At 56.1% G+C, this 15,638-nt stretch overlaps 2 protein-coding genes across 2 annotated transcripts; one reads left to right on the forward strand and one right to left on the reverse strand.

Moving 5' to 3' along the window:
• Nucleotides 1-545: 545 nt before the first annotated feature.
• On the forward strand, nt 546-7,239 carry TROAP (trophinin associated protein). The gene is made up of 16 exons (XM_023742354.1): nt 546-634; nt 888-1,042; nt 1,148-1,331; nt 1,860-2,017; nt 2,107-2,244; nt 2,434-2,516; nt 2,970-3,022; nt 3,469-3,578; nt 4,805-4,945; nt 5,053-5,127; nt 5,284-5,349; nt 5,608-5,739; nt 5,852-6,115; nt 6,158-6,561; nt 6,831-7,017; nt 7,192-7,239. Exons 2-16 carry the CDS (start codon nt 899-901, stop codon nt 7,237-7,239), a joined length of 2,187 nt encoding a protein of 728 aa, XP_023598122.1. The 5' UTR covers nt 546-634; nt 888-898.
• Nucleotides 7,240-8,629: 1,390 nt separating this feature from the next.
• On the reverse strand, nt 8,630-11,734 carry C1QL4 (complement C1q like 4). Its single transcript, XM_004388295.1, has 2 exons — nt 11,198-11,734; nt 8,630-8,809 (listed from the first exon to the last, which is right to left on the reverse strand). Exons 1-2 carry the CDS (start codon nt 11,732-11,734, stop codon nt 8,630-8,632), a joined length of 717 nt encoding a protein of 238 aa, XP_004388352.1.
• Nucleotides 11,735-15,638: the final 3,904 nt, after the last annotated feature.

Below are 15,638 nucleotides of genomic sequence, written 5' to 3' on the forward strand. Positions count from 1 at the left end.
CACACCTCACCATACTGAGCCTCGACTGAGAAAAATGGTTGTTTATTTTTGTTATTGTTAGGCTCAGTTCAATTCCCTCCAGCCCTCTCCACCTCCTCCCGGGCACAGCGTGCAGAAGGTATTTCCAATAAAGGTCTGGAATGGCGTCCCTAAGGCTTGGCACCACACGTCTATCAGAGCAAGGTCATGCTTGCCCTAGCCTCCAATACCGTTAGCTGCGAACAGGACGACCAGCTCTTCCGCCAATGGTCTAGTCCTCACCAGACCCGAGACATCGCGAGAGCGCCCGTTGTCTTACAGACTCGGAGCGCCACGCCTTCCTGGTTTCAGAGCAAGCTTCTCCTTCCTGTTTCTCCGTCTTCCACCCTGCGCTCCGCTCTCGGATTGGCTGATTGAGCCGGGTCAGTTTTTTCCTGGCTAGAAAGCGGTCCGACAACTAGTCCTTCTTTGGGCCCCGCCTCCGAAGCCTGTGGATTGGACGACTGAGTCAGGTGTCACCGGACTGCACGGGAGCGCGGGCCAGCCAATCGGGAGCTTGGAGTATTTTACGAACTGGGGAAGTAGCTGCAGCGGACAGCGAGAGTCAGGGAAAAAGCCAAGAAAGTGGGGGCGATCCAGAGGGGCTTCGGAGAAGGTGGGGCACGAGGATCTTGGAGGGAATGAGGGCTGCGGGGGCTCATGGGGAGGAGAGGTAGCTCGGGGTCCTGGGACGAAAGAGTGTACTTGGCGTGCCTGGAGGTGGCTGGCACCCAGAAGAACGGCGTTGAAGGCGCCAGGAGCTTCTGAGTGCATGGATTTGGGCGGAGGTGGGAGTCTCAGGGATGCAGTACCGGCGCTCCGATATGGCTGACCTTTGATCCACGATCCTGCCTTCTTTCCCGTCTTAGTTGTAGTCATCATGACCACCCTCCAGGCCACGAAGGATCCTCTACCCCGGGGTGTATCTCCCACTCCTAGCAAGATCCCTATACTCTCCCAGAGGAGCCTGCCTCTCTCCACGAGCAAACCATGTGCCCTGGACCAGGAGAACCAAGATCCAAGGGTAAGAGGGGCCTGATGGGTGAAGGGAGTAGCTACAAGGAGGCAGCACACACCAGCAGTGCACCCCAACGCTGAGTCCCAGCTTTTTGCCTCTCCACCCCGACAGAGATTGGTGCAGAAGCCACCGTTCAGTATTCATCGACCCCTCGTTGGCACAGCAGGCCCCAGGCCTAAAACCACACACCAATCAGAGAGATCGGTGGAGAGCCCTCAGCTTCGGAAGCCCCTGGAGGAGCTCACGCTTAGCCCTGGGGAACAAAATGTGGGGCCTGGGCCCCCACCCCCTACAGGTATCTGGTGGAGGCTTGGGATCACAGCCTCCTTAACTGGGTGAGGGAATGAGAAGGGCACAGTGGGATTTGAGGGCTTTGTACTCCTTCTGGTTTCCTGCTGATTATGAGTTCTCCTCCCTGCACCTGGAAAGCCCTCGGCTCTTAGAAGCTCTGCCTTTCCTTCAGAAACATGTCTTCTTTTCAGGAGCCTTTTCCAGCTCCCCCAGCCACAATCAGTTGCTCTGTGTTCTCCTAATGTTTTGCAGTACTTCTTTTTTAACACGTCCATAGTTTGGCTTGAGTCTTCTACCTCCCTACAGTTTGATGAGAGCTTCTTAAGGATGGGCTTTGTCTTATTTATCTCTGGGCCCTAGTGCCTAGACTAGTGTCTTACAGAGAGTAAACTTCTGTGAACATTTGATGAACTGAGTTCAACTGAATGAGAGTCTCTGTTTGTTACTCTTGCACCTTAAGGTTACTATGCTAGAGTCCCTGGCCCCTTCCCAGTTTCTATTCCTTCTCACCTTTCCTTCGCTTCCCTTGCAGAGGCTCCTGGGGCCATAGAGTTTGTGGCTGACCCTGCAGCCCTGGCCACCATCCTGTCAGGTGAAGGGGTGAAGAGCTGTCACCTAGGGCGCCAGCCCAGTCTGGCCCAGAGAGTGCTGGTTCGTGGGAGCCAGAGAAGTACCCTCCAGAGGGGCCAGGTAATAAGACAGAATATGATGAGATGAAGCCGCAGTGGGCTGAGGAGAGGGTCATGAGCCTGTGCTGATAGCCTCTGTTGGTGTCCCAGGGTGCCCGGGCCTCTGCATATTTGGCCCCCAGAACTCCCAACCACCGACTGGGCCTTGCCAGGGCTTCCTGCTTCTCAAGGCTGGAGGGGCCAGGACCCCGTGGCCGGACCTTATACCCGCAGAGGCTAGAGACTTTGGTGAGTGCCCTTCGGGGCTGACACGCAGTGCTTCTGGGAGCTTCTTCCACAGGACAGAGCTGCCCTAACAGAGAAGGTCCCTCATGAGGAACCAGAGGGGTTCTGTGGGGAAGATGGGATTGGTGGTGAGGCCTGAAGGTTTGGGTCCCACCTGTGACTCTGTTCTCATTTCTTGTTCCTCTGGGTCAGATTCCACCTTCAGAACGGTCCTTTCACTCTTCCACTCGCCCCAATTTCCTGGAGTTAAGGAGAGTGACAGGTGGCAGCAATCGGTGAGAAGAGGGTGTGGGAGAGGGTCATTTGGAAAGGAATGACCCAGTGTCTGATGCAGGGGTTCCAGAGCCGGGACCTTCCTGTAACTTTAGGAAAAGGGTAAAACCTGTGACTACCTACAGGTGAGCCTTCGGAATAGGGTTCAGAGCTTCACAGCCAGGCCTCGCTACAGCATCAGTCTCCTCAGGTGGTGGGGGAGGAAGGGAGCAGGGATGAGAGATACTAGAGCATAGACTGTGGCAATAAATGGGATTTGGGTTTGATTGTGTGAGCTTGCACTAACCCCTCCGAGCTTCTGTTTCTTTATCTGTCAAAGCAGGATAATGTTTGTACCATCGGTAGAGGTTGTTGTGGGGATTAAATGAGATGATGTTTGTAAAGCACTTAGTACAGTGCCCGGCTCATACTTGGTACTCAGTGACTCTGCTGGCTGCTGTTGTTATTGTCATCAGGACATCAGTGAGCCAGGCCTCAGGATTGCCCGTGGAGACCCCATCCCAGCCTGGTGAGTATGTCTGGCTGTGGGGAGAGAACAGGGGCAGGTGGGCTGCCTGCAGCGGGAAGCTCAGTAGACTAGGGATGTGGGGGTGGCTAGATCAGGAGTGGAGAGAGGAAGGGGCCAGAGGATGGTACCCAGTTGCACTTGTATCAAAGGAGGCGGTCCCCATTTCCACCTTCTCTCTGCCACGCCCCTGCAAGATTTATTTTCCGCTCGCTATCCTATCTCCAGCCCCTAAAAGCCATCAGTACACCCTAGCCCGCTCAGGGTGTTCAGATTAATAAGCGCTTACTGAGATGGGCTAGACTTTGAGGATAGAGAAGGATGGGTCCCTGCCGCAATGGTGCAGTAGGGCTGTCAAACTGGCATACTCTCTTCAGAGGTTGCAAAGCCCTGTGCTAGTCTTTGATGGGCATTCCAGAAACTATAGCAAAATTCCTGTCTCCTCCTAGCTTCCTGCCTCCCTGAAGGAGAGCGTGAGGTTGTCACTCACTCAGATAAAGGCAGAGGGGGCCCCCTCTGTCTGGCACAGCGGGTTCCATTAAGAGAAACACACACCAAGGTGAGATGGGACCCTCCTCGGATAGGAGGTAGGGGTGGGAGGTGTTTGGGGGAATTCACAGCAGCAGCCAGCACTGAGGATCGTGGGTAGAGCCAGGCAGTCCTGGGCCTCAGGGATGTTATTTGGTCTGGGTTTGTGCCAAATGGGCCCAAGCTTTCTCCCGAATGGAACTGACCTCTACTTATCAGGTGTCTGGGGCCTGGAGTGAGAGGTCATAGATTGATATATATTTGCATCACCATCAGATCAGTGCTGAGGGTGAGGCAACTGATACTTGTCAGTCAAAAGGATTCATCTGTTCACTCCACAAATATTTCCTGAACATATACTGTGTGCCAGGCACTGTTCTAGGCTCTGGACATACAGCAGTAAACAAATTCACATTCTAGAAGGGGGAGACAAACAATAAACAAATTTGTAAAATCTATAGTATGCCGAAGGTTCCTGGGTGGTGCAAACGGTTTACACTTGACTACTAACCTAAAGATTGGTGGTTTGAACCCACCCAGCAGTGCTGCAGAAGAAAGGCCTGGAGATCTGCTTCCATAAAGACTACAGCCAAGAAAATGCTATGGAGCAGTTCTACTCTGTAACACATGAGGTTGCCATAAGTTGGAATTGACTCAACAGCAATGAGTTAGTTTTTTGTTTTTTTGTTTTTTGTATAGTATGTCAAATGGTGACAAATTCACTGTAAAGAAATAAGGCACTGAGGGGAGTTGGGAGTGGGAAGTTGGTGTTGCAATTTTAAATAGATTTGTCAGGGTAATCTCATTGTGAAGTTGAAATGAAGACCAGAAGGATTTGAGGGAATGAGCCGTGCAGATATCTGGGAGAAGAGACTTCCAGGCCAAGAGAACAGCAGGTGCAAGGGCCCTGAGGAGGGAATGTGCCTCGTGTGTTTGAGGATCCACAAAAAGGAAAGGCTGGCAAGGTTGATCAGAGTAAGGAAGAGAATGGTATATGAGATTAGAGCAATAGCAGAATCCGATTGGGTAGGGATTTGTAAACCAGTGTAAGAACTTCGGCTTTTACTTGGAATGAGGTGGAAAGCCAAAGCCAGGGCTGGGGTGGGGAGGGGGGTGATGGGGGTTGGGGAGCAGAGATGAAGGGAGTGACATGATTTTACTTAAGTCTTAGAAGAATCACAATGGATACTGTGGTGAGAACAAGATGTAGGAAGGCAAAGGGAAAAGGATCACTTCCCAACCTTTTCTTCTCCACAGGACAGCCGTGACTCCCATCTGATGCCCTCCCCTGCCCCTGTGGCCCAGCCCATGCCTGGCCGCATGGTGCCACCTACTGTCACCCGCCCTTCACCCTTTGGATGGGCTCAGCGTGTACCTTCTCCCCACCTCTCAGCTCCGGTTTGTACTCACAACTATTGAGGGCTGGGCAAGGGCAGAACAGTCTGGCTGGGGACCCCCTCTAGGTCTAGGCTTTGGCCCTGCTCAGCCACTTCATCTCTCCCTAGACCTCATATTCAGTGTTGCGGCATCTTGCCATTCACCCCAAAACCCAGTTCACACCCATCCCCAGAGTTAAGCAGGTAAGAGAGGGCAGGGGAGGTAGCTGGCACAGGCCAAGGCTGGGGAAGAGAGAACAAGGGGATGGATGAGCATAGGGAGGGTTCAGATAGGGGCAAGGAGAGATTGGGCCCATCTGTGGGTGCTGGGCTTTGCTGACATCTCACTTCTGGTCCCAGAGCCGATGGGTGAGTGGTCTCTCCCCTCAGTCTTGCCCTGAACCCGAAGAGCCTGTCCTGCCCTGGGTAAGTATCAGAAGCCCTCCCATGCTAAGATCCCTCATTCTGTCCTTTTGGCCTGGAGGCCCAGCAGTTTGAGGGAGGTGGGTTCCCTGGAAAAGCTACCTAACTCCAACCCTCCCTGCTTCTCTGCTGCTCCTCCTACTCTAAGTCTAGGTCTTCTCAATTAGGGATTTTGATTCCTTCCTCATGAGGGTGGCACTCTGGTCATCTTCCTGCCCCAGCCTGGCTTCCCCACGTGTCCCCTTTCCTCCCATCTGGCAGGAGCAGATTGCAGTACAGTTGTTTGACCAGGAGAGCTCTATGAGGTTGCAGGAGGAGCCTGCGAAGCCACCTGTGGCTCCTAATGAACTCCCCCCAAACAGAACCCCCAACCTGCAGGAGCTGAAGATGCAGGTGGGTCTGTGGGGGCAACAGCTTTGATGCCTGAGGAGGAAACAGGAAGAGATAGGGTATGGGGATAGGGCAATGCGAGTACACTACTTGAACTACTCTCTTCTACCTACAGCGCATCAGTATCCTGCAGCAGCTGTTGCGACAGGAGGTAGAGGGGCTGGCAGGGGACAAGTATGCTGCCCTTAATGGAGACTTGTCTCTGGATATGGTTGAACTTCATCCCCTGCTGGCTGAGATTTCTAGAACTCTGAATGCCCCAGAGCATAATTCTGGGACTTCCCGCCTTCCTAGATTGTCACAGCACTCTGATCTGCAGAAGCCCTGCCTTCCAGAGGAGTGTGGGGAACCACAGCCCTGCCCTCCAACAGAGCCAGGGGTCCCAGACTCCTGCTATAAGAGGGAATCTGAGATACCAGAGACCTCCCCGCAACAACAGCCTGGAGTGCTAGAGCCCTGCTCTCCAGCAGAGCCAGAGGTCCCAGACTCCTGCTATAGGAGGGAGTCTGAGATACCAGAGCCCTCCCTACAACAACAGTCTGGAGTACCAGAGCCCTGCCCTCCAGCAGAGCATGGACCCCATCAGCACAGCCCCCAGGGGAAGACTGGATTCCCCCAGCCCCACCCTAGGGTAGAGCCTGGGGCACCAGAGGCCTGCCCCAGGGAACCTGGAAGTCCAGAGTCTATCCAACAGCCCCACAACAACAATCAATGTGCTCCAGTGCCCACCAGCCTGATCTTCACTTCCCAACACCCACTTTTTACCAGCCCTCCTATTCACTCACTCCAGTCTCTGAGGCCCCTACCAGGCCAATCAGGTAAGGAGTTGGTTGGGAGGGGGTAGGACGAGGAAGGTGGTCATCTCTTACTGGGAGCTGGACCCAGTGCCCTGCAGCAAATGATCCCATGCTTCCTCCACCATCTATCCTGCCTCTGCCTGGCTCTCCCTCAGAAAGAAAGGAGGAGCTGAACCTCTACCTCTATGCTCCTAATTAGCTTGGCCCTTGGGGGAGGGAAAAAGGGCAATATATGGTGGGAGCACAGAACTCCAGAGCCCCCTCTGAACTCTGTGACCCTCGGCCCTCAGGCCCCAGGAGTCTAGCCCCTCGAACCCTGGCCCTGAGGCAGCGCCTCAAAGCATGTCTGACTGCCATCCACTGCTTCCATGAGGCCCGCCTGGATGATGAATGTGCCTTCTACACCAGCCGAGCCCCACCCCCAGGCCCCACCCGGGTCTGCACCAACCCTGTGGCTACATTACTGGAATGGCAGGACGCCCTGGTGAGCCTCTGACCAGGCCATGCCTGCCTGCACACCAAGCTGTCAGAGGGGTGGGGTGGGAGGGGAGGGTGGATGAAGAGGACTGGCCTTGGCTCCTTTTCAGAGAAAGTCAATGGGGAAGAGTTGACTACAGTTTAAGGATGGCTAGGTTGTGACAATGTCCTCTCTCTCCAGTGTTTTATTCCAGTTGGTTCTGCTGCCTCTCAGGGCTCTCCATCATGAAGCATCACCTCCATCTGCCCTGCGTTGCTCCTTTCTTTTAACCCTTATTTATTATCAGTCCCTCCTCTCACCCCCATGGGGCTGGGACCGGATACTCTTGTCATTCAGTAAAGTTTGTATAGTGTTCAACTGCACTTCTAGTTTTCTTCTAGTCAGATCTAGGCTGAGTACTGGTGTTGCTCTCCAATTGCCCACATGGTGGCAGTGTCCTCCAGCTTAAGGACCAGCCCTGGGTTCTCAGAATCCCCCAGGCTCTTCCTTCATTTAGGAGCTGTCCTGAAGGGAGGAAGTTATCCCACCCTTGCCCAGCCAACCTCCTCAGCAATGAATATGTTGGGGGCTGAATGTGGGCCTTTAGGGACCTGCTCTTTTCCCTGCTGCTTGAGATCAGCCCCCATCCCAGAAACCATCAGCCCTCACCCCCTGGAAACTCCTCTTAGACTGTCTCCCTGCACTAGGCAGAGTGGCGGAGGCACCAGACCCAAGCCTGTGGGATCCTCCCTGTGTCATTGAGTTGGTGTCCCTGGGCCTGCAGTGTGAGGCCCCAAAGCTCTCCTGAAAGCCGATACCCTGCTTCCCATATCAGAGTGGAAGCCCTGGGCTGCTCCCTTTTCTTCCCCGCCAGGCGTTGTCAGGAATAACTAACCTTTTGCCTCTGGCAGAGAGTGACAGGCAGGGTGGGAGTCCCTGAGGGGTGAAGGAAAGGGTCAGTCACTTTTCCCCCATTCTGAGCTCCAAGTCAAGTAGCCACACACATCTCCCAGCCTCGCTTTATTGGAAGGGTCAACAGAAGCTGTAGCCCCAGGGCCTAGCCTGGAGGGGCTGGAATGAGGACTGTAGAGAATGAGTTAAATGCCAAGAAAGAATTCATGTGTTCCTCCAGTTCACAAGAGGGCTGTTAAGTCTGGGGCCAGGAGCCTGAAAATGGAGGTGAGTGGCAGAGGGGATTGCTAGAGAAAGTTTTCATGACAGGACCAGCGCCTACCCCTCTCCTCTCCTCTCACGGCTGCGATCACTCCTTATGTTTGTTTTCTCCATCCCAAGCCGCCAGGGCTTCCCTTCTGCTTTCTGGGCATGGGAGCCCTTGTTAGGGAAATTGCCGTCCAGCTTCGGGCAAAAGAGAGGGCTGCGACCTCCGCTCCTTTTCAGGTCTGGCTTTCACCTCAGCCTCAAGTGGACGCCTGTGGTCCTTCCCCAGGTGCTCTGCTCTTCCACCCGTCCGGCCTCCTCCTCTCCCCAACCACTTTCTCCCCAGAGCACCAAGAGTCCGCCTACCGACTGCCAGGCTCTCAAAGGATGGGGTTGCGCCTTGGGCAGGGCCGGCTGGAGGTGGGTGGGGTGGGGAGAGGAGGGACGAGCTGGGCGAGCGGGGGAGGGGTGGGGCCCAGATTCAGTCCGGGTAGATGATGAAGCCAGAGAAGGTGCTGTACTTGTTGGTGTTGCCGCCGTGCACCTTCCCGCCGTCCAGCTTGATGAAGACCTCGTCACCTACATCCAGGTGCAGAATGACACTGTTGCTGGCGTAGTCATAGTTCTGGTCGGCGTCCTGGGCAATGGCGCTGGCCCGGACCTGGCGAGAGAGGAAAACGCTACTCACTCCTTGTGCACTCCTTGTGCAGAGCTGGGGTGCTGAGAGGGGTCGGGTGTGCGAAGGCAGGCGAGAGCAGCTGGCTGCAGGGCTGGGGAGGACGACTAAGGGGTGGTGTTCAGAGGGGCCTAGTGGGGCCCAGGAGTTGCTGGGCTGCTCAGGGTCTGCCATTCACTAGTTGTGTGACTCGGGGCAAGTGTCATGTCTTCTCGGCCCAAGTTTTATCTATAAGCCAGGGGAGAGGATGGCTAATAGAACTTACCTCTGGGGATTGCTAGGATTAAATGAGTTACTACATGTGAAGTGTATTTAGAACAGTGTTTTGCGCATAGAAAACGCTATATAGAGTGGGCTATTATTATTCTCAGAAGCCCTGATGGCGCAGTGGTTGAGTGGTCAGCTCCTAACCGAAAGGTCGGCAGTTCCAACCCACCAGCCCACTCCACCGGACAAAGATTGCAGCTTTGGAAACCTTATGGGGCAGTTCTACTCTGTCCTATAGGGTCGCTATTAATCGGAACCGACTTGACGGCAACGGGTGATTATTATTATTCTCAGTTTTTAAATAAAATTCGCCTGAGTAAAATTTCTAATTCTGTCCCCCTCTGATCTCCTGTGATTCCTAAACTTGAGTTCGTTTCCCCTGTGACGGGGCGCAAGTGTGTCTGTGTGCGTGCGAGGGTGCGGACCAGGGAAAGGTGCACTGATGCGCTCTTGCCTCTGGGGAGCCCGTTTCCCCCTCGGGGTGTCGGCTGATGCCTTCACGTAGGGGTCGCCTTCTGCCCTCGCAGGGAGCCCCTCTTACCCTCAGGCCTCGCCGCGGTTGCCTCGGGCGGTCAGCCCCCTCCCCAACCCTCCTGCTTCCCGTCCCGCGGGGGCTGGTTATTAACTTATTAATTATTCATCATTATTCTAATCACTATTTACCGTCCCCAGGGCCGCAGCGCCCGCGCCGCGGAATACAGAGTGGGAGCCGCGTGGCCCCGCCCCCTCCGTAACCGACACACTCTAGTTACATTTGTCCCCCCACTTCTCCACAGATAACCCGCGTAGAGCACGTACACCTACTCAGTGCCACATGCAGACACACCATGCTCCATACTCACCTTCCCATCCGGCACACGGAGGCACACGCTCGCATCGCACACACACTCTCCTACTGCCTTACACACATACACCATCTCACCCCCATACAAATATACATGCATGCTCATCCCCTTTCCCGGGTTCTTGGGGTGGCTCTGCCGGGAGATGACCCCAAAACATTTCTGCAGGTCTGGTAGTGGGAGGAGGCAGGTAGTATGACCCTAGGTTCCAATGTATCCCAAACAAGCAGGCCTGATGCGCCCCAGTCACCACCGCCCCAACCGCATGGGGCTTGCGGAGGTCACCCCTCAGCCCCAACCTCCCCCTGCAGCCTGTGCTGCCCAGCAGCCCCCACCCCCACCCCTCGGCCGCAAAGCCTGTAGCCTTTAGCTCCAGTTAAACGCGCCCGGGTTCTCGGGCTGAGTCCTTGGGGCTATCCTCCAAACCAAGGCGGCGGTGACTCCAACTCCGCCCTCAGGCTCAGGGTGCAGAGAACCTGGAGGCTGAGAGGTTGTGAGGGAGGATGTGGGGCCTGCAGGACCAGGTCAGGGTCCGATGCTGCGACTTTGCCTGTGTCCTCCAAATCTGTTTCTTCCAGCCACCTGCCTGGCCCTGAGCTGCCGCCCCATTTCCTACCTCTGCCTGCAGACTCAGTATTAGCTGAGGGTAAGGCCGGCTCCATCTAGGCTTGGCCCCAGGCCCTGGAGGAAGCAACAGGGCAGCTGCCTGGCGAGGGAGCTAGTGTTTTCTTTCTTTTTTACCTTTTCCTCGAAAATCCAAGCTGGAACGCCCCCACGCAGGAACCGCTGCAGATTCCCCACTGCCCTTGAGGCTGATTCCATTCTAATTCGGAGTCATACTCCGGTAGCCCGCTCAAACCGAGGCTAGGAAACACGCAGGCCAGGAGACCTACCCCAGAAGGCAGGGGCAGAGAAGGAGAAAAGGGGCTAGTTGGCAAGGCGAGAGACCAAGCAGGTTTGGTGTGCGGTTGCCTGTAGTTGAGGAGTGAGGACGCAGCTAGAGACATTGAGCTTTGGGTCCTGAATTCTAATCCTGACACCTTTCCTAAAGTTCCGTGAGACCCTGAGCAGGTCGTGTCCTTTCTCTGGCCCTCGGTTCCTCTTTCGCTAAATGAAGCGATCTCTTAAGTTTTTGGCCGTCTGAAGTTCCTGAATTCAGTTACGCTGTTCCAGGGAAGGGGCTTGGGATGTGGAAGGAGTGCAGGGCGACTTAGAAAGCTACTGAGGTCTGATCGGGGACTGGGTGGGGGCAGAGGCCTCTTACCTGTCCGTTCTTCATCAGATCGGCCCACATGCTGGTGCCATCTCCGCCGCGCATGAGCACGTGGTAGGTGAAGAAGTAGACGCCGGGTATCGGGCAGGTGAACTTGCCGCTGGCCGCCTCGTAAGCATTGCCCACGTTGGTGACTACGTCGTCGAAGCGCAGCACCTCGTAACCTTCGTGAGGCCGCCGCAGGCCCGCGTAGAAGGCAATGCGAGGCACGTAGCCTGCAGGAGGCGCCACTCCGCCTGGGCCCGGGCCCGGAGGGCCCGGTGGTCCTGGCCTGCCGGGCTCTCCTGGGGGCCCTCTGGGACCTGGCGGTCCCGGGGGCCCCCGCAGGCCTGCCTTCCCGCGCCGCCCCACCTCTCCCTTGGCGCCAGGCAGGAAGGGGGGCACAGAGGAGGGCGCGCCGTCGGGGCCCGGGCCTCCGGGCCCGTGCGGGTCGCACACCATACGACAGCGACCCAGCATCTCGTAGTGCGCCGGCCCGCGGGAGCTGTGCACGAGCAGCGGGATGGCCACCAGCAGCAGCAGCACCATGGCCACCCCGACGGCCGCGCCAGCTACCCGCTTGCGGCGGTTCAGCCGTGACGCGGCCAGGGCCAGCAGATCCTCCTCACTCTTGGGCGCAATGGCGGCGGAGGCCCGGGGCTCTCCGCGGGACCCAGAAGCGTGGGCCGGGCCTGGGTCAGGACCCTCCCCGACGGCTGCACCCTGCCCCCCTACCCCTGGGGGCTCCCGCCGCAGTGGTGCCGTTACCCAAACAGTCCGTCAAGGCGAGGTCCCCCCGTGGGTTGGGCCGGCGGCAGCTCCCGACGGTTCAGAGCCCCCGGTCCTCTATTACCCTGCCGTTCAGTCTGAACAATCCCAGGCGCCTGAGATCGCGGCTTCTCGGACGGCTGGTTTCTTACGGATCTAGGATGCCTGAGTCACCCGCTCTCCGGGCGGCTGCTTTCTCACGGATGGCGGCGGCCTGGGTCCCCGGCTACTCAGACAAATCGCTCTCGGCCAGAGCGGGGATTACTCCCCGCGCCCGGGACGTCCCGGGCTCTGCGCTGCGGTTGGCGCTCACCAAACGCGACCTGCTGGTAGGTTTTGAGCTCTGGCTCTTGGCGAGTACTGATCCCCTCTTCCTACTCCAGCCGCGGCCTCGGCTCCCGCTAGAGCCGTGGCCCACGCCCCTCTGCTGAGAGCGCTCTCCTTCTCTCAGTCCCTAACCTTCCTCCCCTCCCTCCCTGGGCGGCAGAGCGGGCTATGTAAGCCGCCGCGCGGTTGGAGCCGCTTTAAGCAGCCAGAGGGGAGCGACCCCTGGCGCCCAGAGAGAGAAGCGCGGGGGCGGGGCAGGCGCGGCCCCCACCAGCGTTCCCCCTCTCTTCCCACCCTCCACCCTGGCCTGTCGGTTCTTTCCTTGCCCTGAGCCAATTCTGCAGGGATGCCGGGTCCTCACCCTACCCTTCCCTTCATCCTCTCCCCCACCCCCACCCCGAGTTTGGCATTCCCAGAGCCCAGAGGAAGCCAGAAACAGCGATGGGATAAGAGAGGTGGAGATACACACACACACACACACACACACACACACACACACACACACACGACAGAGGTGAATTCCCTGGCTAAAAAGAGCCCTGTCCCCCCAAAAAAGACCCAAGAAGGGCGAGAAAATATAGGAATTCACCACTCCACGACCCTCAGTGCCCCCACTAACATATGGTGAAAGATTCAACGGGCACTTGCTGTCCTGAACTGGAAAAGGTGAATCTCCAGCCACTCCCAGCCCCAGCCCCCAGTGTTCAGTGTTGGGGCGCAGAGCAGACCAGAGAGTCAGGGAGTGAGAGAACCTGAAAGCCCACCAGCCTGGGGGGAGCGAGCAGGAAACCAACAGGAAAGCAGAGAAGGAGCGACTGAGAAATCAAAGAGACTGAAAGCCACATAGAGACACAGAGACAGAGACAAAGCTTGGAAAAGAGACTAACTGACAGCCCCAGAGGGAGAGAAGGAGAGACAGAGAAGTAGAGAGACAGAGAGAGAGACGGAGCCGAGACAGGTTGACAGATCGAGAGAGAAATGTAAATGGCGTGCTGCAGAGAGACACGCAGGTCCGTGTTCGGACTCCAATGTGACATATCAGCTGTGGGGAAGACGCAGGGGCGGGGCGGTTCTGAGAGCTGGGAGCTGGAGGCTCTGGGCCTGTGCATTGTGACAGTGTGCTCACACGTGTGGACATAGCCATGGGACCCTGGCCTTGTGTGTCCCTGGGTGAGTGCAATTGTGTGTTATCTTTGTGTCTGTATATGTGAGGGCTGTTTGGAGGATGGTATTGGTATTTCTATTTGTCTTCCTCATCGTCCCTAAGTATGGGGCCCCATGAATACCACCTCAGGACTGAAGAGTAGGCAGTGCAGTGGGGAGAGAGAGTCACCAGGCAGCTCTAGTACCATTTGCTCTGCCCAGCCCAACCTCACCCCCGCCTGAGTCCCAGACCCTGTCCAGCCCTAAATGTCTCCCCCTCCCCTTTTCTCAAGGGTCCGCTGTTAGAAGAAAACCAGAGAAGTTAGACCCCACATAATAAGTGTTGGAGAAGAATGTTTGAAACTGGTTTTGCAAATGAATGCAACTAAAACACAGATTAAGTGCTAGGCACCCTCCTGTAAGAGATGACTGTCTTTCTCCTTTCAAGAAGACCAAGAGGGAACAGAGGCCTTGATAGATCCCTCTCTGTGTGGGGTCCAAGTCCAGGGAAAAGCTATTGGCTGTATCCTTCCCTGGGGCCCGGCCCCTCTGGGGGAAATGTCTTGCTCACAGGGACCCCAGGGCCACAGGTTTGAAGAAGGGGCTCCAGAACTGGAGGATGGGGGATGTTTGGAGACCACAGTAGTAAACAGCTTCTAAGGACCTCTTAGAGACTAGGATGGCCCAAGACTGTAATGTGTGGGAATACACTGTGTAAGATGGAAGGCACAGGGCACACCAGAGCATTATTATTGGGTAGAAGATGATTTCCTTTACCCCTACCCCTGCATGCCCCTCCCTACATCATGGTACTGAGGGCTTCTGAGGCTGGGCCTGTGTTGGGGAGGTCCCTACATGCCTGAAAAGGTTTCAAGAAAAAGAATTGGCAGTCAGTGGGGGAGGGGCCTCCTCCTCCAACCATAAATACAAATTTTATTCAAGGTCTTTCTTTCCATTTGTCTTCCTTGGGGGGCTGAGGGCCATGTCAGCCCCGTGCATGTCTAATTCCAGATCTGCTCCCCCAGGCTGGATGATGGATGGATCAGAAAGGAGAGAGCAGGCCCAGGCTCACACCATCCTCCCCTTCTGGATTCTCAGGCTCCATCCACCCCAGGTCCTGCTACTCCTCCCTCTCCTCTTTCCCCCAGTCTTCTATCCACTCACCAGAGGCCCTTTCTGCCCAGTCTGGCTCCCCATTCCACTCCTCCTGCTCGCCTGGGGCCCCTCCATGAGCCCCTCTCTTCAGCCCCTTTCAAGGCCCAGCCCTCTTCTCCCAGGAGCTTCCTCACTCCTCCCATCCCCAGCCCAGGCTGTGAGCGGCAGTGACCAGCAGGGCTGCAAGTAGCTGTGAGTGTGTGTGATGGGGGAGCAGGCTCGGCTCACAGGGAGCCGAGGGGCCAGCTCCATGAATTTATTCATGTTCTGTTGCTCTTTCCCCACGCTCTGAAATGAAGCTGCCAGCTCACCAGGTCCTTATTGCTTCCCCTGCAGCTGTCACATTCAGCTGAGGAGAGCCCTGGGTAGGACCGAGGCCTGCCAGTGCCCTTGGGGCCAGAAGCCAAGTGCTTGGGCCCAAGAGGCGAGGCTGGGGTCCAAGGTGGGGCCTGAGATGATTTACCCAGCACTCCTCTGGCAACCAAGCTGGGAGACCCCAGTGAGGTGCTGTGGTTGGGAATGGAAAGTGGTCAGAGAAGGGTGTGCTGCAGAGCACAGAAGGGGCAGTGGGGATGAGGGGTGGGCTAGTGAGGGTTAGAGGAGAGGAAATCCTAATGAGACCCCTGGGCTCCCACGTTTAAGAGCCCAGTCTGAATTCTGCCTTACTCACCTATTACTCTGCCCTAACCCTGAAGCTAATTCGAAATTATGCACTTGACTCCTCTCCAATCTTAAAATGATTCCTAAGTGCATAACTCATCTTCATCTGCCCTGGAACCCAGGGGTCTCCCCAGAATTTCCCCCAGGGCTATAGCCAGGTATGTGTCAAACTTCTGAGGGCCAGACTTTGGATTAGCATGTGATTAGCGTATGATTTGCACGTGATATGCGCCTTCTATTCTGCAGAAGTTTTCATGTTAAAATTTTATGAAGTCTGGTGGAAAGCTCCTGGCTCCTTGAAGGTTCTTTCTTTTTGTTCCTTCTCCCACACTCCTTGTCACCGACCTAGACCCCCTCAAGGGAAGAAGGGGGAAAGGGAGGAGATTAATAGAGGGCTCCT

The sequence above is a fragment of the Trichechus manatus genome, unplaced genomic scaffold (assembly GCF_000243295.1).
Source record: "Trichechus manatus latirostris isolate Lorelei unplaced genomic scaffold, TriManLat1.0 scaffold00209, whole genome shotgun sequence".
Lineage (NCBI taxonomy): Eukaryota > Metazoa > Chordata > Mammalia > Sirenia > Trichechidae > Trichechus > Trichechus manatus.

What these genes read in the sequence shown, in the direction of transcription:
- C1QL4 (XM_004388295.1), bottom strand. Translation starts at nt 11,734, where the DNA reads ATGGTGCTGCTGCTGCTGGTGGCCATCCCGCTGCTCGTGCACAGCTCC. An exon ending in ATCTGATGAAGAACGGACAG is followed by an intron (nt 8,810 to 11,197) that starts GTAAGAGGCCTC and finishes CTCTCTCGCCAG; the next exon opens with GTCCGGGCCAGCGCCATTGC.
- TROAP (XM_023742354.1), top strand. Translation starts at nt 899, where the DNA reads ATGACCACCCTCCAGGCCACGAAGGATCCTCTACCCCGGGGTGTATCT. An exon ending in CTCCCCACCTCTCAGCTCCG is followed by an intron (nt 4,946 to 5,052) that starts GTTTGTACTCAC and finishes ATCTCTCCCTAG; the next exon opens with ACCTCATATTCAGTGTTGCG. An exon ending in TGCAGGAGCTGAAGATGCAG is followed by an intron (nt 5,740 to 5,851) that starts GTGGGTCTGTGG and finishes TTCTACCTACAG; the next exon opens with CGCATCAGTATCCTGCAGCA.